A 17,874-nucleotide genomic window follows, 5' to 3' on the forward strand; every position below is an offset into this window, starting at 1 on the left:
CTAATGCCGGCTCTGCCACTTATCAGCTGTGTGACTTTGGGCAAGTCACTTCACTTCTCTGGGCCTCAGTTACCTCATCTGTAAAATGGGGATTAAGATTGTGAGCCCCAAGTGGGACAACGTGATTACCTTGTATCTACGCCAGCGCTTAGAACAGTGCTTGGCACATAGTAAGTGCTTAACAAATACCATCATTATTATTTTTACCCCAGGGTTTGGCACATAAGGGTCTCACAAAACTATTATTATTAATAATATTAATCCAACACATTTTTACATGGATAAACTGAGTCAGAACAGTGTTGTTCAAAGTCATGGGGGTAAGCGTCTTAACTGGATTTTTATTAATGATTGATGTAGATGTCAATGTGTGTTCTTTCTGATAGTGTTGTGCTGCTCCTGACACTTCATCTATGTCTCTTCACCATGTTTGGGATGCTACTGTTTGCTCGAGAAAAGGTAATTTAGGGGCTGGGGCAATACCCCTGAGTTTCGTTGGCCTGGGTCAAGAAGATCATGGTGAGCAGTGTCTCTGCTGGCTGTTTTAATAGGTAGATGGATGAAAGCAGTGTCAGAATTATTCTAATTCAAGTAATCCTACCAAGGAGATATCCAGAAACTAAACCATTTTCACAGCCCACAATGGCAGCTTTCCCATATGCCTCGGACTGGCACTTCCCAAATCTATACCAAGCCAAGTGATGATGCCAGCACTTTGATTTTTCCCCAGCAATTTGAGCTAAAATTGTTTTTGGCTAGTGACTTGGAAGGTTTCACAAGGGTAATGATGTGATATGTAGCAGAGAGAATGGGGAGAAATTCCAAGACAATATTGCAGAATAGTGAAGATAGAGTAGTCGCCAGCTGCTTGTGTCCAGGCTCCAATTTGAATTAAATGTGTATCAAGAACTATAGTAACTTCGTGGAGTTAATATTGTGGTATGATTTTTGCTTTAGTTCCTGCTTGATGGGGACCTTGGCTTGAAATGATAGATGTTATCTTAGGTCAAGGCAAGAGGGGGCCATTCATTGAAATGCTTTATCTGGCTAATGAAAGGAATCCAGTCTTAATGGAAAATGTCTCGGTATACACCACATTTCAAATCCTAGTAAATAGGCCTCAATTCCCTGAAATTACATACACCAAAAGATGACCTTGAATAAAGACAGTGTTTTAAGCTTAAATAGCTGAGAGGCTAGAGTTAAGAACCAAGCGTTCCTATTTTTATTTTCCTGGTCAGTTTTTTTCTAGAGGACAAAGGAGGAAAGCCTTTTTTGGTGAAGACTTTTTAGCTGATATGGCGAAAGACATTTTGATACCATAGACACAAAGAAGGGAACCTGAAAGCACAGGAATGCAGAGGACAGGATCTGAAGTCGGAAAGAGAAAAGGGGCCTTAACTGAATAGCGCTTTAAGCAGTTGTCTGACACACTGAATAATAGATCTGGCCATTCCTTCTAGATTATGTTCTTTTAACCCATGGAACTGAGTAAAAGAACATACATTCTTTTGTGTATTTTTCCAGATAACCAACTTGTATATTCTTGCTGTTATTACAGTGCAAACAAAGCCAGCAAAGATTTTCAGTTTTTGATTATGAAAGATAAGTTTAGGCATTGCAATAATTTTCTCTTCCTTCCTAATGAGTTCAATTCTAGGCTTCTTTTGAGCCAGATGAGCTTGCCATCTGAGGCAAAGTGAATTTTGGAGGCAATTTAATGCATCTGAACTAGCGATTCCTACAGTCTACATGGCATAGTGGATAGAGCACGGGCTTGGGAGTCAGAAATGTCATGACTTCACCACTTGTCTGCCGTGTGTTCTTGGGCAAGTCACTTAACTTGTCTGTGCCTCCGTTACCTCATCTGTAAAATGGGGATTAAGACTGTGAGCCAGGGACTGTGGGACAGGGACTGTGTCCAACCCAATTTGCTTGTAGTCACCCCAGCACTTAGTACAGTGCCTGGCACATAGTAAGTGCTTAACAAATACCTTAATTATTTATTATTGTTATTATATAACAGATAGTTGGTACTCTGCTGTATGAGTCTCATGGTCATAATTTGTATGTGATCTCCATTCTTGTGAGGAAAGGCAGGGTGGTCTATATTCTCTGTTAGAGAAGAAGGTTTGCATAGGAAGCTTTGTAGATTGGTCCAGAAAATTTGCTCAGTAATGTTTTTTTTTACCAGTCCTGGCCACACTTATCAGCGTCATTGCAATAATGAATCCGTGGCAGTTAGCTGATGACTATAATGTGTCAATACCAATGTTGTGTTAAGCATTTTGATACTCACCCTACCCCCAACAGCAATTATATACATATCCTAATACTCTGTTCCCTCCCATTCATGTAATTTTTTTGTCTATCTCCTCCACTTGATTGTAAATTCCTTAAAGACAGGCCTTGTGTGTACCAATTCTATTGTACTCTATCAAGTGCTTAGTACAGTGCTCTGCACACAGTGCTATATAAATACCATTGTTGCATTATATCATCAGTCCTATAGCCTAATTTCTTTTAGAACCAGAGTATTTTTTTGGACCCTCTTCTAATTTTCCTGTTCTAGAATTGATTTGAGGGAAAAATCCATTGTCCATAGTAAAAAGATCAGACCCAAACTGGTGATGCAGCGAACAAAAGTGAAAGCAAGTTAGGGCATCACTAGTTGGGGCAGTACTAGGATGGAAGATTCATTTAAAAAAGATACTTTGTCCTGAGGAGTTTGCTAGAAAAGGAGAGTAGGAAGAAGCACTAACAGCTTGGCATAACCCAAGCTTATATGAGTAAGGTTTGCTCCTTTTGTGTTTGTCAGAATGTTGCTTGCAACTTGTACTGTCTTGGGCCTTTATACCTCCATGAAGTGTTGTCCACTGATCGCTTGGGAAGCATCAGATTGAATGGTTTATTGCCTGGTGCCCCAGGGATGTTTTCAGACTTGCAGTTGTGCGTCAACCCTTCAGCTCTAGGTTGGGTTCCCTTGTTCAATGCAGAAGCTATGCTGCTTGCTTTTCCTTGCAGCATTTTCTTTTAATAAGAGAGCACCTGACACTGTCTCTTGCCTTTGTCTGTCAATTTTTACTTCCCAGGTACCTTGTACAGTGCACTACACTGGATGGGTGCTCAGTAATTAATTCTACTCTCTACCGTCTTGTGTGTGCTGAGCCAATCAATCAGTGATATTTATTGAGTGTTTATTGTGTGCAGAACACTTTACTAAGCACTTGGGATAGTGTTGAGCCAACTCAAGGGCTTGTGTATTCTTTTAACTGTATATTCTTTTTTTATTTCAATGATTACAAAGCAGTCAGAAGTCAGCAGGAAGGGCACTAGAAAGCGTAAGTGATTGAACTGTCAGTTGCGTACGTCTGTCTGGATCTGTTCACGTTGTGGCTCTTTTAGGTCTTGTTAGTAAAGTTGGCTGCTCGTAGCTTGTCAAGCAGTGAAGTGTGGATGTAAATGGCACTTGACTTGCACTGACTACATGAGAGGAAAAAAAGGTTATTTGATTAGAATCTATCAATTTCTCTTTCCCTATCCCACCTTGCTTGGGCAGGAGAGAGCCCCCAGATACATATAGCTTATGGTGCATTTGGTGTAATCTAAGGCAGTAGGTTTCCATTTGATCCTAACGGACTCTTCTGTGCAAGATCGAGACCGCCCCAGGGCCCTTTCTGGACTCATTAAATCTGAATGACTTTGTGATTAGGATAGCCGACAGGACCAGGAGAGACTGGAGTATTTTCGCAACTTGCCTGATTCGCTGACTTCCTTGCTGGTGCTGCTGACCACTGCGAACAACCCTGATGGTGAGTGAGCAATTTTTCATATGCCAACCCTCCTGACCCTGCATCCAGGGATAGATTTAAGGAACAGCCAGTTGTCCAAGTCTGGTCTCCATCAGACAGGTATTGTAAGACAGTTTATGAAAGAAATGGCATTGATCCCACTTGCTGCTCAGCAGTCAGCCTTATTTTCAGTCCATCAATCACGTGCTGACATTTGTATTATTTGCCACTGTTCTTCATGGTGACAGTACGTCAGACATGCTGAGACATGGCGGTGGAATTTTTAGTGTGTCTCCTTGAAACTGAGTCCCAATGCCTGGGGTACTGAGGGCCCTTCTTCCCCTTCCAGTATCTAACAGACAATTACTCCTCTCCACTTTCAAAGCCTATTGAAGGCTCATCTCCAAGAGACCTTCCCTGACTAAGCCCTCCTTTCCTCTTCTCCCACTCTCTTCTGCATTGTCCTGACTTGCTGCCTTTATACATCTGGCCTCCCAGCCCCACAGCACTTATGTACATATTTGCAATTTATTTGTATTAATGTCTGTCTCCCTCTCTAGAACATAAACTCGATGTGGATAGGGAATGTGTCTGTTGTTATATTGTACTCTCCCAAGCACTTAGTACAATTCTTTTTACACATTATGTGCTCAATAAATATGATTGTCTGACAATAGCCTTCTTACACTGGAGACTGCCCTTAACCCACTCTCAGTGTCAGTAGGGTTGTTGGATGGGAATAAGAGCCTGGGAAATTCTGAAATGCTTTGTCAGTTATGGTGTCGGGGTGACAACAGGATTCCTAGAAACTCCTTCTCTTCCAGGAGACTGTCCTGGATTCATTTGCCTTCTTCTGTGGACTATTTCCTGATTCTTTTCAGCTCTTCTGTGCCAGCTCCTCAATTTTGCACTCAGACCCACTCATGACCCTCTCTACATATCAATATACCCCACTATTTAAGCACCTACTCATCCGCATATCCAGTTATCCTTTATCATCTTCGGTCTGTCAGGTTTTTTTGGCTCTTCCTTCCTCACTAAGCTGTAAACTTGTTGAGGGCAGGGATCATGCCTTCTAACTCTAATGCAGTCCCTCAAAAGTTATCAACACAGTGGTTGTTTAATAATACCAATTGATTGATTCCTGAGGCTGGCTGGAGCCCTGGACTAGTGACCTGTTCTCTTTAAAAGAGTTGTGCTAGAACAGATCCTAGTGACTGTTCTTTCTAAAAGAGAGTTGTGCCAACCCAGGTCGTAGACCACCAGCTTGGCAGTGGGGGGTCAGATTTGCCTCATATTTGGTTTAAATCTACTCGAATGCTCATCTGGAAATAAAACTATTTCCCATTGTAAACTTATTTGAATTCCTTATATAGAGGACCTTGCAGATGGACGGAGACTATCCCCATACTAATGTTTCTTTTCATTGGCCAACTCTCTGCTTTCCGCTTGAAACTTTGTGAGATCGTGAAATGATGTTTGAGCCTGGCTATCCTGCTTGCAGCTACTGAGGGCAGAGCAGTGCACCCTTGGGAGCTGCAGAGGGTAAATCAAGCCCATTTGCCTGTCTCCTTTAAAAGCAGCTTGTGCCTCCTTACATAATTGCTGTCAGGGAAAGCATGTTTTGCTTCTGCTGTACTTTTCCAAGCACTATGTACCTACAGGACATTGCATTCAAAAAATGTTCAATAAAAACATTATTGTAATTTCTCCTGCCCTCACCATTTCCACTCTATTCTAAACAGTGCAGCTGCTGATGGGGTGGACCGGGGGTCATTGTAGTTCGGGGTTTTCCTTGGATCTCCCAAGTGCTAAGCACAGTGTGTTGTACCCAGAGGGGGCTCAGGAAATACCTCCAGTTCCATGGCCACTGGAGGAAAGGTTCTTAGACTGTTGCTCCTTGTGGGCAGAGAACTCTGTTGTTTTGCTTAGTTTGGTTCTCTGTACATGATAGGTGATCAATACTTAGACTGTGAGCCGCATGTGGGACAGGGACTGTGTCCAACCTAATTAACTTGCATCTACCCCAGTGCTTAAACAGTGTTTGACACACAGTAAGTGCTTAACAAATACCAATAAAAAAAAAAGAAAGCTAGGCAGAGGAAGCTGCAGTCACCATCAGGTAGAATAATTTCCAGCACTTGCTAGAGGTTTGTGCACCTTCAGGGGCACAATGACACAAAAATATAATTGCGACCTTAGGTTGAGCACAAGGAGAGGCACTTCTCCCCTCTACATATATGTGGAAGGCTTCTCCATGGACTTAAATCATCCTCTGTTCAGGGACAAAAAAGTTGGGTTGACATTTTGAATAAACTAAGTTTGATGTTAAACATATTTAAATGCCATTTTAAATCCTTTTTAAAAAATATGCTAGAATAGAGCAATGCCTAGTCTTTGTGAAGTGTATAGGAAATGGAAAATTTCAAAGTTAACCTTTTTCAATTGCACTTGTGTTTGATTTCTTTTCCTCTTAGTGATGATCCCTGCTTATTCCAAGAACCGGGCCTATTCTATCTTCTTCATATTATTCACTGTAATAGGCAAGTTTTTCAATGGCTTCTTTATTTTGTACTCCCCTGGACTGTCCCTAGAACTGGGTCAGCAGAGGGAGGGAGGGAAGGAGGGAGGAGGGAGAGAATGGGGCATAATGTCCTGGAAAAGGGTAATTCTGTTGAGAGGAGGTTGCAGTAGGAAAACAGTCAGGAATTAGATTAAATGGAAGAAAACCGTATCATAGAATATATATGACTTTTTATTTTCTCTCCCTTAAAGGAAGCTTATTTCTGATGAACTTGTTGACGGCCATAATATACAACCAGTTTAGGGGTTATCTTTTGGTGAGTAAAATCTCAAGCATGTTGACTATGATTTGTTTAAATTGCAAACTTTGGGAAGAACTACTTTTAGTGTCTTAATCGCCTTAGAAGACTTTTGTATTAGTTTAATCCCCAAATGTCTAATACAACTCTTTGCCCTCAGGATTCAGTAAACACTGTGAATGGTGTTAGTCACATGTATACTGAGAGAAAAGGCAGTATTCTAAGAATATTCTTCATTCAGCCATTTTTCCAAGAGTCATTTCCAGGAGTATGCTTTTTGGACCCTGAAAATGGCACTGTTTTGTTATCCTTGAAGTTCCCACTTGTTAGACACATTCCCCTTTTCTCCATCCCACCTTGTTACTGAGGTAAAGTTCTTGCTTCTCACATTTGAGGGGTATTGGTGAAGTCTGGCAAAGAAGGAGACTGTGATACCTTCCCTTAATACTAGCCTTCCAGCTAAAGTCAGTGTCTTCTCCTCTGGATTTTAGGCCTTTTTTTTTTGTTTGGTTTTCCTGCTGAGGGCAGTCTTTGTGTCTTATGTTTGGTTCTCAGTATAGAGCACCTCCTTCTTAACTGCAAGTAATTTTCCTTCCACAAAATTCACAGAAATCAATTCAATCCTCCCTTTTGAGGCGGCGGTTGGGGATCCGTGCTGCATTTGAAGTTCTTTCCTCACTGAAAAGAACACACACCCATTACCAAGCGTAAGTGAGGCTACTGACTGGGTTACCATCAGCATCAGTGGAATTGACCACGTTTCTTCTTTTTATCTGAAGATGACTTAAGTCCTTCTCTCTTCATGGTTCGTGTCAATTGCAGGGATGATTGCAGTGAGCTCGGTGGTGGTGGGATAAATAAGGAGTTTAGTGGAGTGGTTTCATTTCCAAAAAACTCTGAGAAATGCGCATCACCTTGTTTGTTTTGTACGGTTTCTTACAGAACTGGTGTTAGTGTCGGAACCTTTTTACAAGTTCTACAGAGAATTAAAATGGATCACTACTGCAAACAATCCATCATGCAGGTAGAAATGTAGTTTCTCTCCCCAGCTAATTACGGCTTACAAGTGGCCCAGCCCAGATGTGATCACATTCTGACTAAAGATTGTGGCTCCTCTAGGCCAAATGGGATGCAAGCTTAGCCTAGAGGGGCATCTTCTGAGGGCAGAGGGAGGTGACTTGTGCATTTCATAGAGAGTCTAATCAAGTTTCAGTAATTCCCCTTAAAAACTAGGAGTGGAGAGGCACACTTGACAAGGACTTGGGGCTTTAGTTAATAGGGGAAGAGGAAGTTTAAAAAAAATTTCCATCCACGATGTGAAATTATGTGCTTCACCAGAACTGAGAGAGAGTTTTCATAGAAAACGTGTAGATAGTTCAGTTACGGCTGTTTCTCTCCCTCAGATGGATTTAATCACATAACAGTTTCCCAAAGACACAAGGTGTGTTTAATTTTAAATCCACTTCACAGTTTAGCTCCAGCTAGTCTGCCAGCTGGAACTTTTCTTTAGTTCACTTTCTTTGTGGAAGCTGCTTCAAGACACTCAACACTTCCTGGGACATCTGGAATTTTATATAAAGATGCTGATCTTAGCATTCATAATTTCTTTTATTTGAAGACCGTTGGATCCAGCTCTACTGGCTTGATGTCGGCTGATCAGTTTCAGAAAATTTTCGATGAGCTTGACAAAGATGCAGTTAAGGAGGTAGTGTATCTGATTTGATCCAACTATTAATGCTTGTGATACCTAAGGGCTTTCCAATGTCAGCTGAAATCACACTCTGGGTATGGTCTTTATGTGAACAGTACACTCTGTCTTCTGAGACTCATGCCTAGCAGGATGCTATCTCTTTGGATACTGAATCCCCAAACTAACTGTAAACCTTGTACCCACTCTTTATATTTTTGTAATCCCTTCTCCTCTGAACTGTAATTAACAACTCCAGTAAGCCAATTATTTTTCTGTCCATTGTAATCCAGTTTTGTATATGATGTGGTGCAACTATATAACCTGAAAATACATTGGTATTTCCTTTATTTTGGACAAAAATGCAGCACTAGTGTTTTATTTTCGTACTCCTGTTCAATGTAGCAGCAGGTTTACTCAGTAGTAGAGGGCAGTTGAAATGATTTCACCTTCTTATTCACCTCTGCTTAGCAGCACTGTTCCATAGTTTAGTTCTTCTGTCCCAGAACTTGCATATGATAACTAGAGTCTACTCATTTTTAAAAATACAAGCAGGAATCAAAATACGTGACTAGCAGATTCCAGGGAGAGGAATAGAGGGCTACATATATTGTCCACTGTATGAAAAGGAGCCCTTTCAGCCAATTTCAGTGATTTCCTCCTGCACCCTACAGCTCAGTACCTGCTTTGGGAACCATTGTTTTTGCTACATCTTAGATTAAGCCAGGCTGACGGGGCCATCTGTAGCAGCTACATTTTCTCCAGTCCCATTCAAAATGCTCCTCCAGTTCCCATTTAGTGTATTTTAGGATGCGTTGCCTTACACTGCTTTATGGAAGCCTATTCATTACCATAGAGTAGTTCAATCATCTCTCAGTTTGGGAAGCTGTAGGAAAGAAGCATTTGAATCTTGCCCGTGATTAAATGTAAAAAGAAATCTCTGTTACAGTTGGAAGTAAGCATGTGAATAAAATGGAAAAATGAATTTTTTTATAGTATTTAAGTGCTTACTAAATTTAAGTGCTTACTATATGTTCTGAGTGCTGGGGTAGATCCAAGTGAATTAGGTTGGACACAGTCCCTGTCCCGCATGTGACTCACTACAGTCCTAAGTAGGTGGGAGAACAGGAGAACTGAGGCACAGAGATGTTAAGCAATTTGCCCAAAGTCACACAGCAAGCAATTGACAGAGCTGGAATTATAATCCAGGTCCTCTGACTCCATACTCATATTCTTTCCACTAGTCCATGCTGCTTATAATAGACACACTGTATTATACATACACACATTTCCTACAAACGTCTTTTGGCCAGAATCTACTGGTAAAAGCCCTAGCTTGGAAATCTGTTTTAGAAATGTAAACCAGACAAGGGGCTGTGCTTCAGTGGAAGGCCATACAGCTGACTGGAAGCAGGGGGTTGGAGCAGATGACCTTTTGTGCTTCTTTCCAGCTTTTCGATCCTATCACTTTGCCCCAGAGTGACATATTTAAATTTTTCCTCATTTTTTCTTGCAATTCAAAAAATCCACTTATTTTGGGTGGGAGGAAAGCTTGATTTTTCAGAATGGATTTGCTAGCATCTGTATTTTTCTTTTCAGCATCCTCCTCGACCGGAATACCAATCTCCATTTCTGCAGAGTGCCCAGTTAGTCTTCAGTCATCGCTATTTTAACTACTTAGGAAACTTGGTAGCACTCAGCAATATTGTCTCTATCTGTGTGAGTACCAGTTTAATCCCAGACCTGAGCATAATAATAAATGTGGTATTTAAGTACTTACTGTGCCCAAAGCACTCTTTTAAATGCAGGGATTGATATGATCCCATGCCATCCTATTTGTGAGTTCCCCTTTCAAGGCCCTATTGAAGCATGTTCTGTCTTGTTGCAATAGCAGTCTCTGGGGAGATCAGCTAGGTGAGCAAATGCTGGAGAGTCCATAAACCTTGTGTCTCATTCAGTGTTTAAGGGAAAAAAACAACTTTCTCCAATTCAGTACAAATTTTGTTCTGAAACTCCAAATATCAGTGAGTTTGAAAATGTTTGATTTGCTTGAAGGGTCATCAAATTAAGCCTTTAAGTGGCTTCAAATCAATCTCCTGTCCAGTGCTCTGAAACCCCTAGGCCACCACTGCGTTATGATTCCTGACTTACTGATTTCTTGATTTGGGAAGCGATCTTGTGGGGTTTCTTTATTGGGTGCCATCGAGCTGCCTAGGGATGGCTGGGCTCTGAGGTGGTTCTTTATCCCCACAGGTATTCATGGTGATGGATGCTGACCAGCTGCCCCAGGACCGTGATGACTTTGTCTTAGGGGTGAGACACTGTGTATTAATATCACAAAGGATCCATGTTTGGTTTCACATGTTAGAGTTGCCTAAAGGAGGGAGTGATTCTGTGGGCCCAAGGCATAGAGTGTGTGCTTTTCTCTAATGGGGAGGTCAGTTGGTTTGTAGATAGTCATGACATAGGAATGACCTATGTGCCTAAAACAGCAAATAGGTGGGTGGTTATTCTTCCACACACTACTGTCTAAGCTGGCCAGAGTTTATTGGGTACTGGGCCTTTTGCTATTCAAAAATGTATTTTGAAAGTGTGTTTCACTAGGGTGAAATGTGGAAACTGAGTGAAAATGAGCTAACATTTCATAGGTAAAGAACAAAGTCTAAAGGTGAAGTGGTCAGGGAGGGGAGACTAACAGTAGTTAATACTAACTGTTTTCCTTTTCTGTTTTTCCAGGTCCTAAATTTCTTCTTCATCTTGTACTATTTACTAGAAACAGTGCTGAAGATATTTGCTCTGGGATTGAAAGGATATTTATCATTCTCCAGCAATGTATTTGATGGATTGCTCACCGGAATCTTGCTGGTAACCTTTTAAGAAAAAAAAAAAAATCAGGGCACCATGTGTGCAGTTTCCAGGAATTTGCACAACCTTGTGTGTTGGAATTTAGATGTCTGGCGAGAGAATGGAAGGATATGCGTCTTTGTACTCTTAACTGAAATGAGAAACAGATTTATTTATCTCCATGAAATAGCTGTGGGTCTGGGGGTTTAGATGGAAGTGTCAGGTGTTTGAAAGCTGAGCAAACTTCAATATCCATGGGGAACTTTCTTGTTGAGCTTTGTGGGATGGTGGATGGGGCAGTAGCTCATTGTCAGCCTAATGTGATGTACAGTATGTATGCTACCTGGAGCTCCTGGACTTCAAACCAACTAATTCAGCACCTGTGCTCCTAATGTCACTGACATCTAATATCACTAAGCTTTAGCCAGGCACAGATGGCCTGTGGTCATTGAGAGACACTGTTGGGACTCCTCCAAAGGGTTCCATTTATTTTGTTGATTGGAAATGGTGAGTAAACAGGAAATATTTTCAGGGTTTAAACTGATTAACTCATGAGAAGTAATGAAAATCATGTATAAAGTGGGCCTGGGGCTATCAGTAAAAGTGTGTGCACTTTTTAACTTTTCGAGTGCACCTTCATTTTAAAAATAGTCCATTTGTCCTCATGTGGGGAAATGACCTTCACATACACACCCGAATGCCTAATTACATTTCATTTCATTTAAAAATGTGAAGAAGGAATCATTTGGCATCTGGTAGCAGTGATAATCTCTAATGAAGTTCCTTTTTTAATAACCATTTGCAGTCAAAATCTTTTTCAATCCCAACATCCCAGATTAGTATTGCTGTGCCTTCTTTTCTTTTGTAATTAAAGGTTTTGGAGATCTCAACTCTTGCTGTGTACCGATTTCCTCATCCAGGCTGGTAGGTGTTCTGAATAAAACTCCAGAGCAAGGAAGGGCATGTCTGATTGCCTACCTTATCTCATCCTACAAATGACTTATCTGAAAGAACACTAGGGGTCAACACAAAGGGGGTGTTATTGGTGCAGTTGCGAAGGTCCGTTAAAGTTTCTAAACCAAAACTATTTTGCTTCAGATAACATGGGAATAATTCCGAATTTTCTCTTGCTGCTGTAACTAAATTGTAGCCTGTTATTGTGAGGTAATTTGGAGAGAGGTTTCTTTAAAACATGCTAATCTGACTTTTTAAAATGCCAACACTCTAGAAGGTGGAAGTGAGAAGTGTTATTTGGTAATACTAAGGCAATAGCAAATATGCTGCCTAGTAATCCCTTTGAGATTTTTGAAAGCTTGTCAGTGTTTTCATTTTGGTTTTCCAGATATTTTATGTTTACTGGATTTTGGTGGAGGGGTTATGCAGTGCCTGTGTTGGTCAGTCTTAACCTCAAAACACATGGCTTGCTTACATGCCTTGGCGACTTTATGGTTTTAAACCAATCATTTAGATGTCTTCTTTATTTCAAAACTAAATTCCAAGTATTTTTACTTAGCCCTTTGGGTTTGAAACTAATTGGCTTTGAAACCCGAATTTATCATAAATTTGGATATCTTATGGCCACTTTTTTTAGGGAGATTATTATTAATCATATTTATTGAGTGCTTACTGCATGCAAGTTGAATAGAGAAGCAGCATGTCCTAGTGAGTCAGAGGACTGGGTTCGAATCCCAACTCTGCCGATTGCTTGCACTATGATCTTGGGTTAGTCATTTCTGTGTCTCAGTTCTCCCGTTCTCCCTCCTACTTAGACTCTGAGTCCCATGTAGGGCAGGGGCTGTGTCCATCTTAATTAACTTGTGTATTCTGCAGTGCTTGTTATATGAGTGCATAACAAATGCCATAAAAAATGAACAATTGCATTATTTATAGACTGAATCACTATAATACTTTGTCAAAGAGGTCAGTCAATGATATTTATTGAGCATTTATTGTGTGCAGACCACTTTATTCAGCACCTGGGAGAGTACAGGATAACAGAGTTGAGAGACGCATTCCCTGCCCACAATGAGCTTGCAAACCATGTGTTCCATGGTCATAAGGTTACAACTGTGTTGAGAGATTCCACAGAGCTATAGTGCCTTGTTCATCTTAAATGCATGGGTGATTAGCTGGGTGGGAATATGCACCTACGGATCTGGGAGTGCTTCTCACTGATGTTCTAGACCTGGTCTGCTTAACTTGAACTTTTAGGCAGTCTTGATATGGGGTAGTTTTTCAAACAAAGGATGAATTGTCTGGTGGGAGGGAATGAGGAATGTTTATAGTAGTAACTGTGGTATTAAGCATTTACTACTATCCAGCCACTGTACTAAGCACTGTGGGAGATAAAATCATATTGGACACAGAACCTGTACTCATGGGGCTCACTGTTTAAGTAAGAGGGAGAACGAAAACTGAATCTTAGAGATGAGGACACTGGGGTACAAAGAAGTTAAGTGACTTGTCCAGAGTCTCACAATAGGCAAGGGACAGTGCTGAGTTCTGATGATCTACTGGGTAACACTGCTTCAAAATGATAAAGTAAATCCTTGAAAATGATTTTCTTGCTTGAATTTTCAATCCTGGAGACTCCATTTGTTGCTGTTTCTCTTGGCTCAGCAAGTCAGGCTAAATTGGCTCCTCAAATTTCTGGGGCAGGTTCAAAAAGGGAAATGAGGATTCCCTTGGCCAGTGAACAGTGCCCTGATGAAGAATCTAAATAGGCCCAAGCTCTGTCAGACATACTTTTCTTGGGCTTCATTCATTCATTTATTCATTCTGTCTTATTTATCGAGCGCTTACTGTGTGTAGAGCACTGTATTAATCACTTGGGAAGTACAGTTCAGCAACAGAGTCAATCTCTGTCCACAACGAGCTCACAGTCTAGAATACTCTGAGGACATACCCCCTATATTAACAGAGGACATACCCCCTACATTAACATTATCCAAGTAAGAACTTTTAAGCCAGTAACATTTGCTTTTAAGAGTTTTGAAGGGTTACTGTTCAGGCATGGCGTTAAAACATGGTCCCCTGTGTAAATGAATTTTGTTCCACTTTGTTCTGGAGTTGGTGTCTTAGGCTAATGCATTATGGCCCAACGCTAACACATCTCTTTACTAATGGCTAGGTTATGGATTTTTCAGACTTTGAAATATGTGGAAAATGATTTTTAGTAGAATAAAAATAAGGTTTAAATTTAGGTGTTTTTTTCTTTTCATTTTATTGTTCTTTTGTAACAATGTGATGCAAATGGCCAAGGGTATTCTTAGTATCACAACAACTTTTGAAAACATGACATTTTAGCCATATTGCAAAATTTAGAGTATCAAACTGTAGCATTTCTCCAACATCTAAATCTTGATTTTTAAAAATGTGAAATCTTAAGTGGAAAGAGGTGAGTGATGGCACTCCAGTAAGAAAAGTGAAAAGTGACAGTGGGTGTCTATTATTCAGACTTTTTAGACTTGGAAGAATAGAAATTCCTCAGAAAACGATCATTTATGATGCATTTTATAACTACAGAATGCATGTTGATTCTGTGAACAACAGTTGAGATAGGGATAGTTCCTCACCCAAATATGAATTGGCAAGTTAAATGTGGCAGAATTATGATGGATTTATAAATGGTTGTGAATTTCTTTGCAGTGATAATACAATGTTAAAAACTTAAAAGTGGGAATATTTCAGGTTGTTTGTAGGGTGTAGAAATCAGGTGAAGTTGGGTAAAACCTTAAAATTACGTACCCTCCTCATGGTTCTTCATATAACTCTCATGACCATAGTGTAACTTTTCTTGCTATAGAACTCGGTTGCTATTGCATTCTTTGGCTGTCAGATAAGGAACTGTTTCACATTGAACCTGATGGTCTCTCTCAGTTGGAAAACTCATGTTTATTTAGGCAATCGTAATTCTTTTACTAAATATGCACGCAGATTAACCATAATCATTGTGTCTCCATTCTAATGGGAAGCTCTCTTAATGTGTCTGTCGCAGGAAACCTGAAATGCTGGGCTTGCTTTCCCTGTGGGATATGGCACGACTGGTAAACATGTTCATTGTATTCCGGTTCTTGCGGATTATTCCAAATATGAAGGTGAGCGAGTCTGCATTGCTCAGACTGAATCATCAGTTCATCAAGTCCTTCCTGAAACCCCAGATACTTTCTCTACTTTGTGACCAATAAAACCACCAACCTCAGGGAGAAAGGCTCTTTGCTCAAAATGGGTCACCCCTTTGTGGCGGTTGGCACGAGAAAAAGGACTCTGTGTGAGAAGAGCGGGTTTATGTAACAAAGAGCTCCTTGGTTTGTTTTCTTGCTTTCTCACGGTCTGGTGAGAAAGTGGGAAAGTCACTTATCCACTTTGTGCCTCAATTTACCTCAGAAGGTCTGTAAATAGAGTAGTAGATAGAAATGGCCCAGGATTTCTGAAATGTCTCCTTGGCTTGGTTTGGCCTAGAAATGACCGGGGACTTTGGAGTGATCCAGTTGCACCCCCTTTCATGTGGTAAATTGAGCCTAGTTATTACAGCAGGGTAGAAAAGTTGTAGAAACCCACACCCCAGAATGAGGATTATGAATTTCACATTTTTGTTTTTAGCTGATGTCTCTGGTGGCTAGCACTCTACTGGATTTGGTCAAAAATTTAAGAGCCTTTGCTGGGATTCTTGTGGTAAGTTTTTTTTAACTATAACCTCTGAGTGTGAAATGTCAGGGACTGAAAGGATAATATGTACTCTGTATTCTTTATTGTACACATTTCACATCTAGCATTTCTTCTGGGCATGCCAAACACAGAAAAAGATAATTCAGTATTGGTTTGTAGAAGCTGCCCAGAAAAACTGCTTGAAGCCTTCCCAACTTTGGATTGGCACCTTTGCTATAATCCTCTTGGTTTACTCTATTCACCAGTTTAGCTTTTATTCAAGTTTAGAAAATATTTTGCTTCAAGGATATCATCACCATCAGTAGCATTTATTGGTCACCTTGTTTGTATAGAGCACTGCCTTCAGTGCTTGGGAGTGTACAAAAGTTAGACATGATCCCTTCCATCAAAGAGCTTATTAGTATTAGTAGTATTTCGCATTTACTGTATGCAGAACACTGTATTAAAAGCTTGGAGAGAATACACAGTTAGCTTACAGTGAGGGAGGAAGTCAGTATGTAGAGGGCGAGTAAAATAGAATATGAGTGAAAGTGTTTCAGGAACTTTAAGTACTTAGGGAGCTGAAAGGAGAAAAGTTGCAGCTGGGGATATAAGGTGGAAAGATCTGGCAAAGCCTCCTGGAGACTATGTGTTTTCAGAAGGGCTTTGAAGGTGGGAGAGCGGTGGTCTATCGGATATGAAGCAGGAAGGAGTTTCAGCAGTAAGAGGTCAGCAGTGAAGATGAGGAGAACAAGCTTGGCAAATATGATAGCTTAAGGAAAGAAGGTTTGGAGCTGGGAGAGAATTGATGGGGGAGAGAAATGATTGAATGTTTTAAATCCAATGGTCAGGAGTTTCTGCTTGAGGAGAACCATTGGAGGTTTGTGAGAAGTGGGAAGACGTGCAGACTGACATTTTAGGAAGCTGATCTAGGCAGCAGAGTGAAGAGAAGAAAGGTACTAGAGGCAAAGAGATCAACCCAAATTATTCATCATGCTATGATATGACAAGTGTCTGGATCAGTGTGGAGACTGGATGGAGAAGCGACATATTTTAGAAATGTTGTGGAGGAATAACTGATAAGATTTGGCAATAGGTTGGTGGAAGGGAGCGAAAGAGAGGGAAGTGTCAAGGATAATGCCAAACAGTCAGTTGTATTTATTGAGTGCTTACTGTGTGCAGAGCACTGTGCTAAACACTTGGGAGAGTAAAATATAACAGTTAGCAAATATGTTCCCTGTCCAAGTTGTGGGCTTGAGAGATTGGGGCTTAACTAAGAAAGTTGCTTCTTTCTCTTCACCCCTTTGAAACTACCCTTTATCCCCTCACCCCCGGATTTTAATTTAAAAAAGAAGGAAAAAATTGGGAAATATCTTCAGTGTTCCCAAATGGCATTTCTACCATTACTAAAGTGATGGTGCTACTCAAGGCAAAAGGTATAAACTTTAGGTAATTCTTCCGGCTGTGAGGGAAAAAAAAAATCTTCATAAAATTAGAACCAGTATGGTTAAGGGAAGGACAGTCACACCACAGATGTTTTCTCTGGCTATGGAAAAATGTTAGTTTTTCTTGGGAATGATTGCAGTTTATTAGGCAGATATGAGATTTAATGCCAGAAATAAGTGGTCATTTTATATTGTGGGTATTGCAGATTTCTATATTGGTATTTTTTAAGGGCAAATATAAAGAATTTTGTTCTAGTAGTCTTATAGATGTGGGGTGGGATCTTGTTTCTTGCAAATTGAAGATCAGTTTATAAAATTAGTTATTTAGTGACTTAATGTTTTTCATGAAAGGGTGTGGTCTCCAGTAGGACCATTCCTTGATTCACAAGTTGACTAAGAAATAGGAGGGATAAGGATGCATTTGCACCTAATTTACATATAGCCACTGTCTATCTAGCATTTTCTCATTTAGTTTTTAAATTAAAATATTACTATTGCTCCCTTACAGGCCAATTTTAGTTCTGTTTCCTTTAATATACACTCTTACTCGTCCTGACTCCTACATCAGAAGGGTTTGGCTAAGGACATCACAATGTTTTCTCTGCCTTATTAAAACAGTCAATCAGTCTGTAACTGTG

General features: G+C 40.4%; 1 protein-coding gene across 1 annotated transcript in view; it reads left to right on the forward strand.

The window, feature by feature from the left end:
- The window catches only part of TPCN2 (two pore segment channel 2), a 50,560-nt gene that overhangs the window by 22,011 nt on the left and 10,675 nt on the right, over positions 1 to 17,874 (forward strand). The window contains exons 9-21 of the mRNA XM_038765214.1: positions 387 to 459; positions 3,713 to 3,812; positions 6,269 to 6,334; positions 6,567 to 6,631; positions 7,223 to 7,320; positions 7,556 to 7,637; positions 8,232 to 8,318; positions 9,900 to 10,019; positions 10,554 to 10,613; positions 11,037 to 11,165; positions 12,019 to 12,068; positions 15,142 to 15,241; positions 15,747 to 15,818. Coding sequence (XP_038621142.1) covers positions 387 to 459; positions 3,713 to 3,812; positions 6,269 to 6,334; positions 6,567 to 6,631; positions 7,223 to 7,320; positions 7,556 to 7,637; positions 8,232 to 8,318; positions 9,900 to 10,019; positions 10,554 to 10,613; positions 11,037 to 11,165; positions 12,019 to 12,068; positions 15,142 to 15,241; positions 15,747 to 15,818 — 1,102 coding nt within the window. The remainder of the gene's footprint in view (positions 1 to 386; positions 460 to 3,712; positions 3,813 to 6,268; positions 6,335 to 6,566; positions 6,632 to 7,222; positions 7,321 to 7,555; positions 7,638 to 8,231; positions 8,319 to 9,899; positions 10,020 to 10,553; positions 10,614 to 11,036; positions 11,166 to 12,018; positions 12,069 to 15,141; positions 15,242 to 15,746; positions 15,819 to 17,874) is intronic.

This window comes from Tachyglossus aculeatus, chromosome 22 (assembly GCF_015852505.1).
Source record: "Tachyglossus aculeatus isolate mTacAcu1 chromosome 22, mTacAcu1.pri, whole genome shotgun sequence".
In the NCBI taxonomy this organism is placed as follows: domain Eukaryota; kingdom Metazoa; phylum Chordata; class Mammalia; order Monotremata; family Tachyglossidae; genus Tachyglossus; species Tachyglossus aculeatus.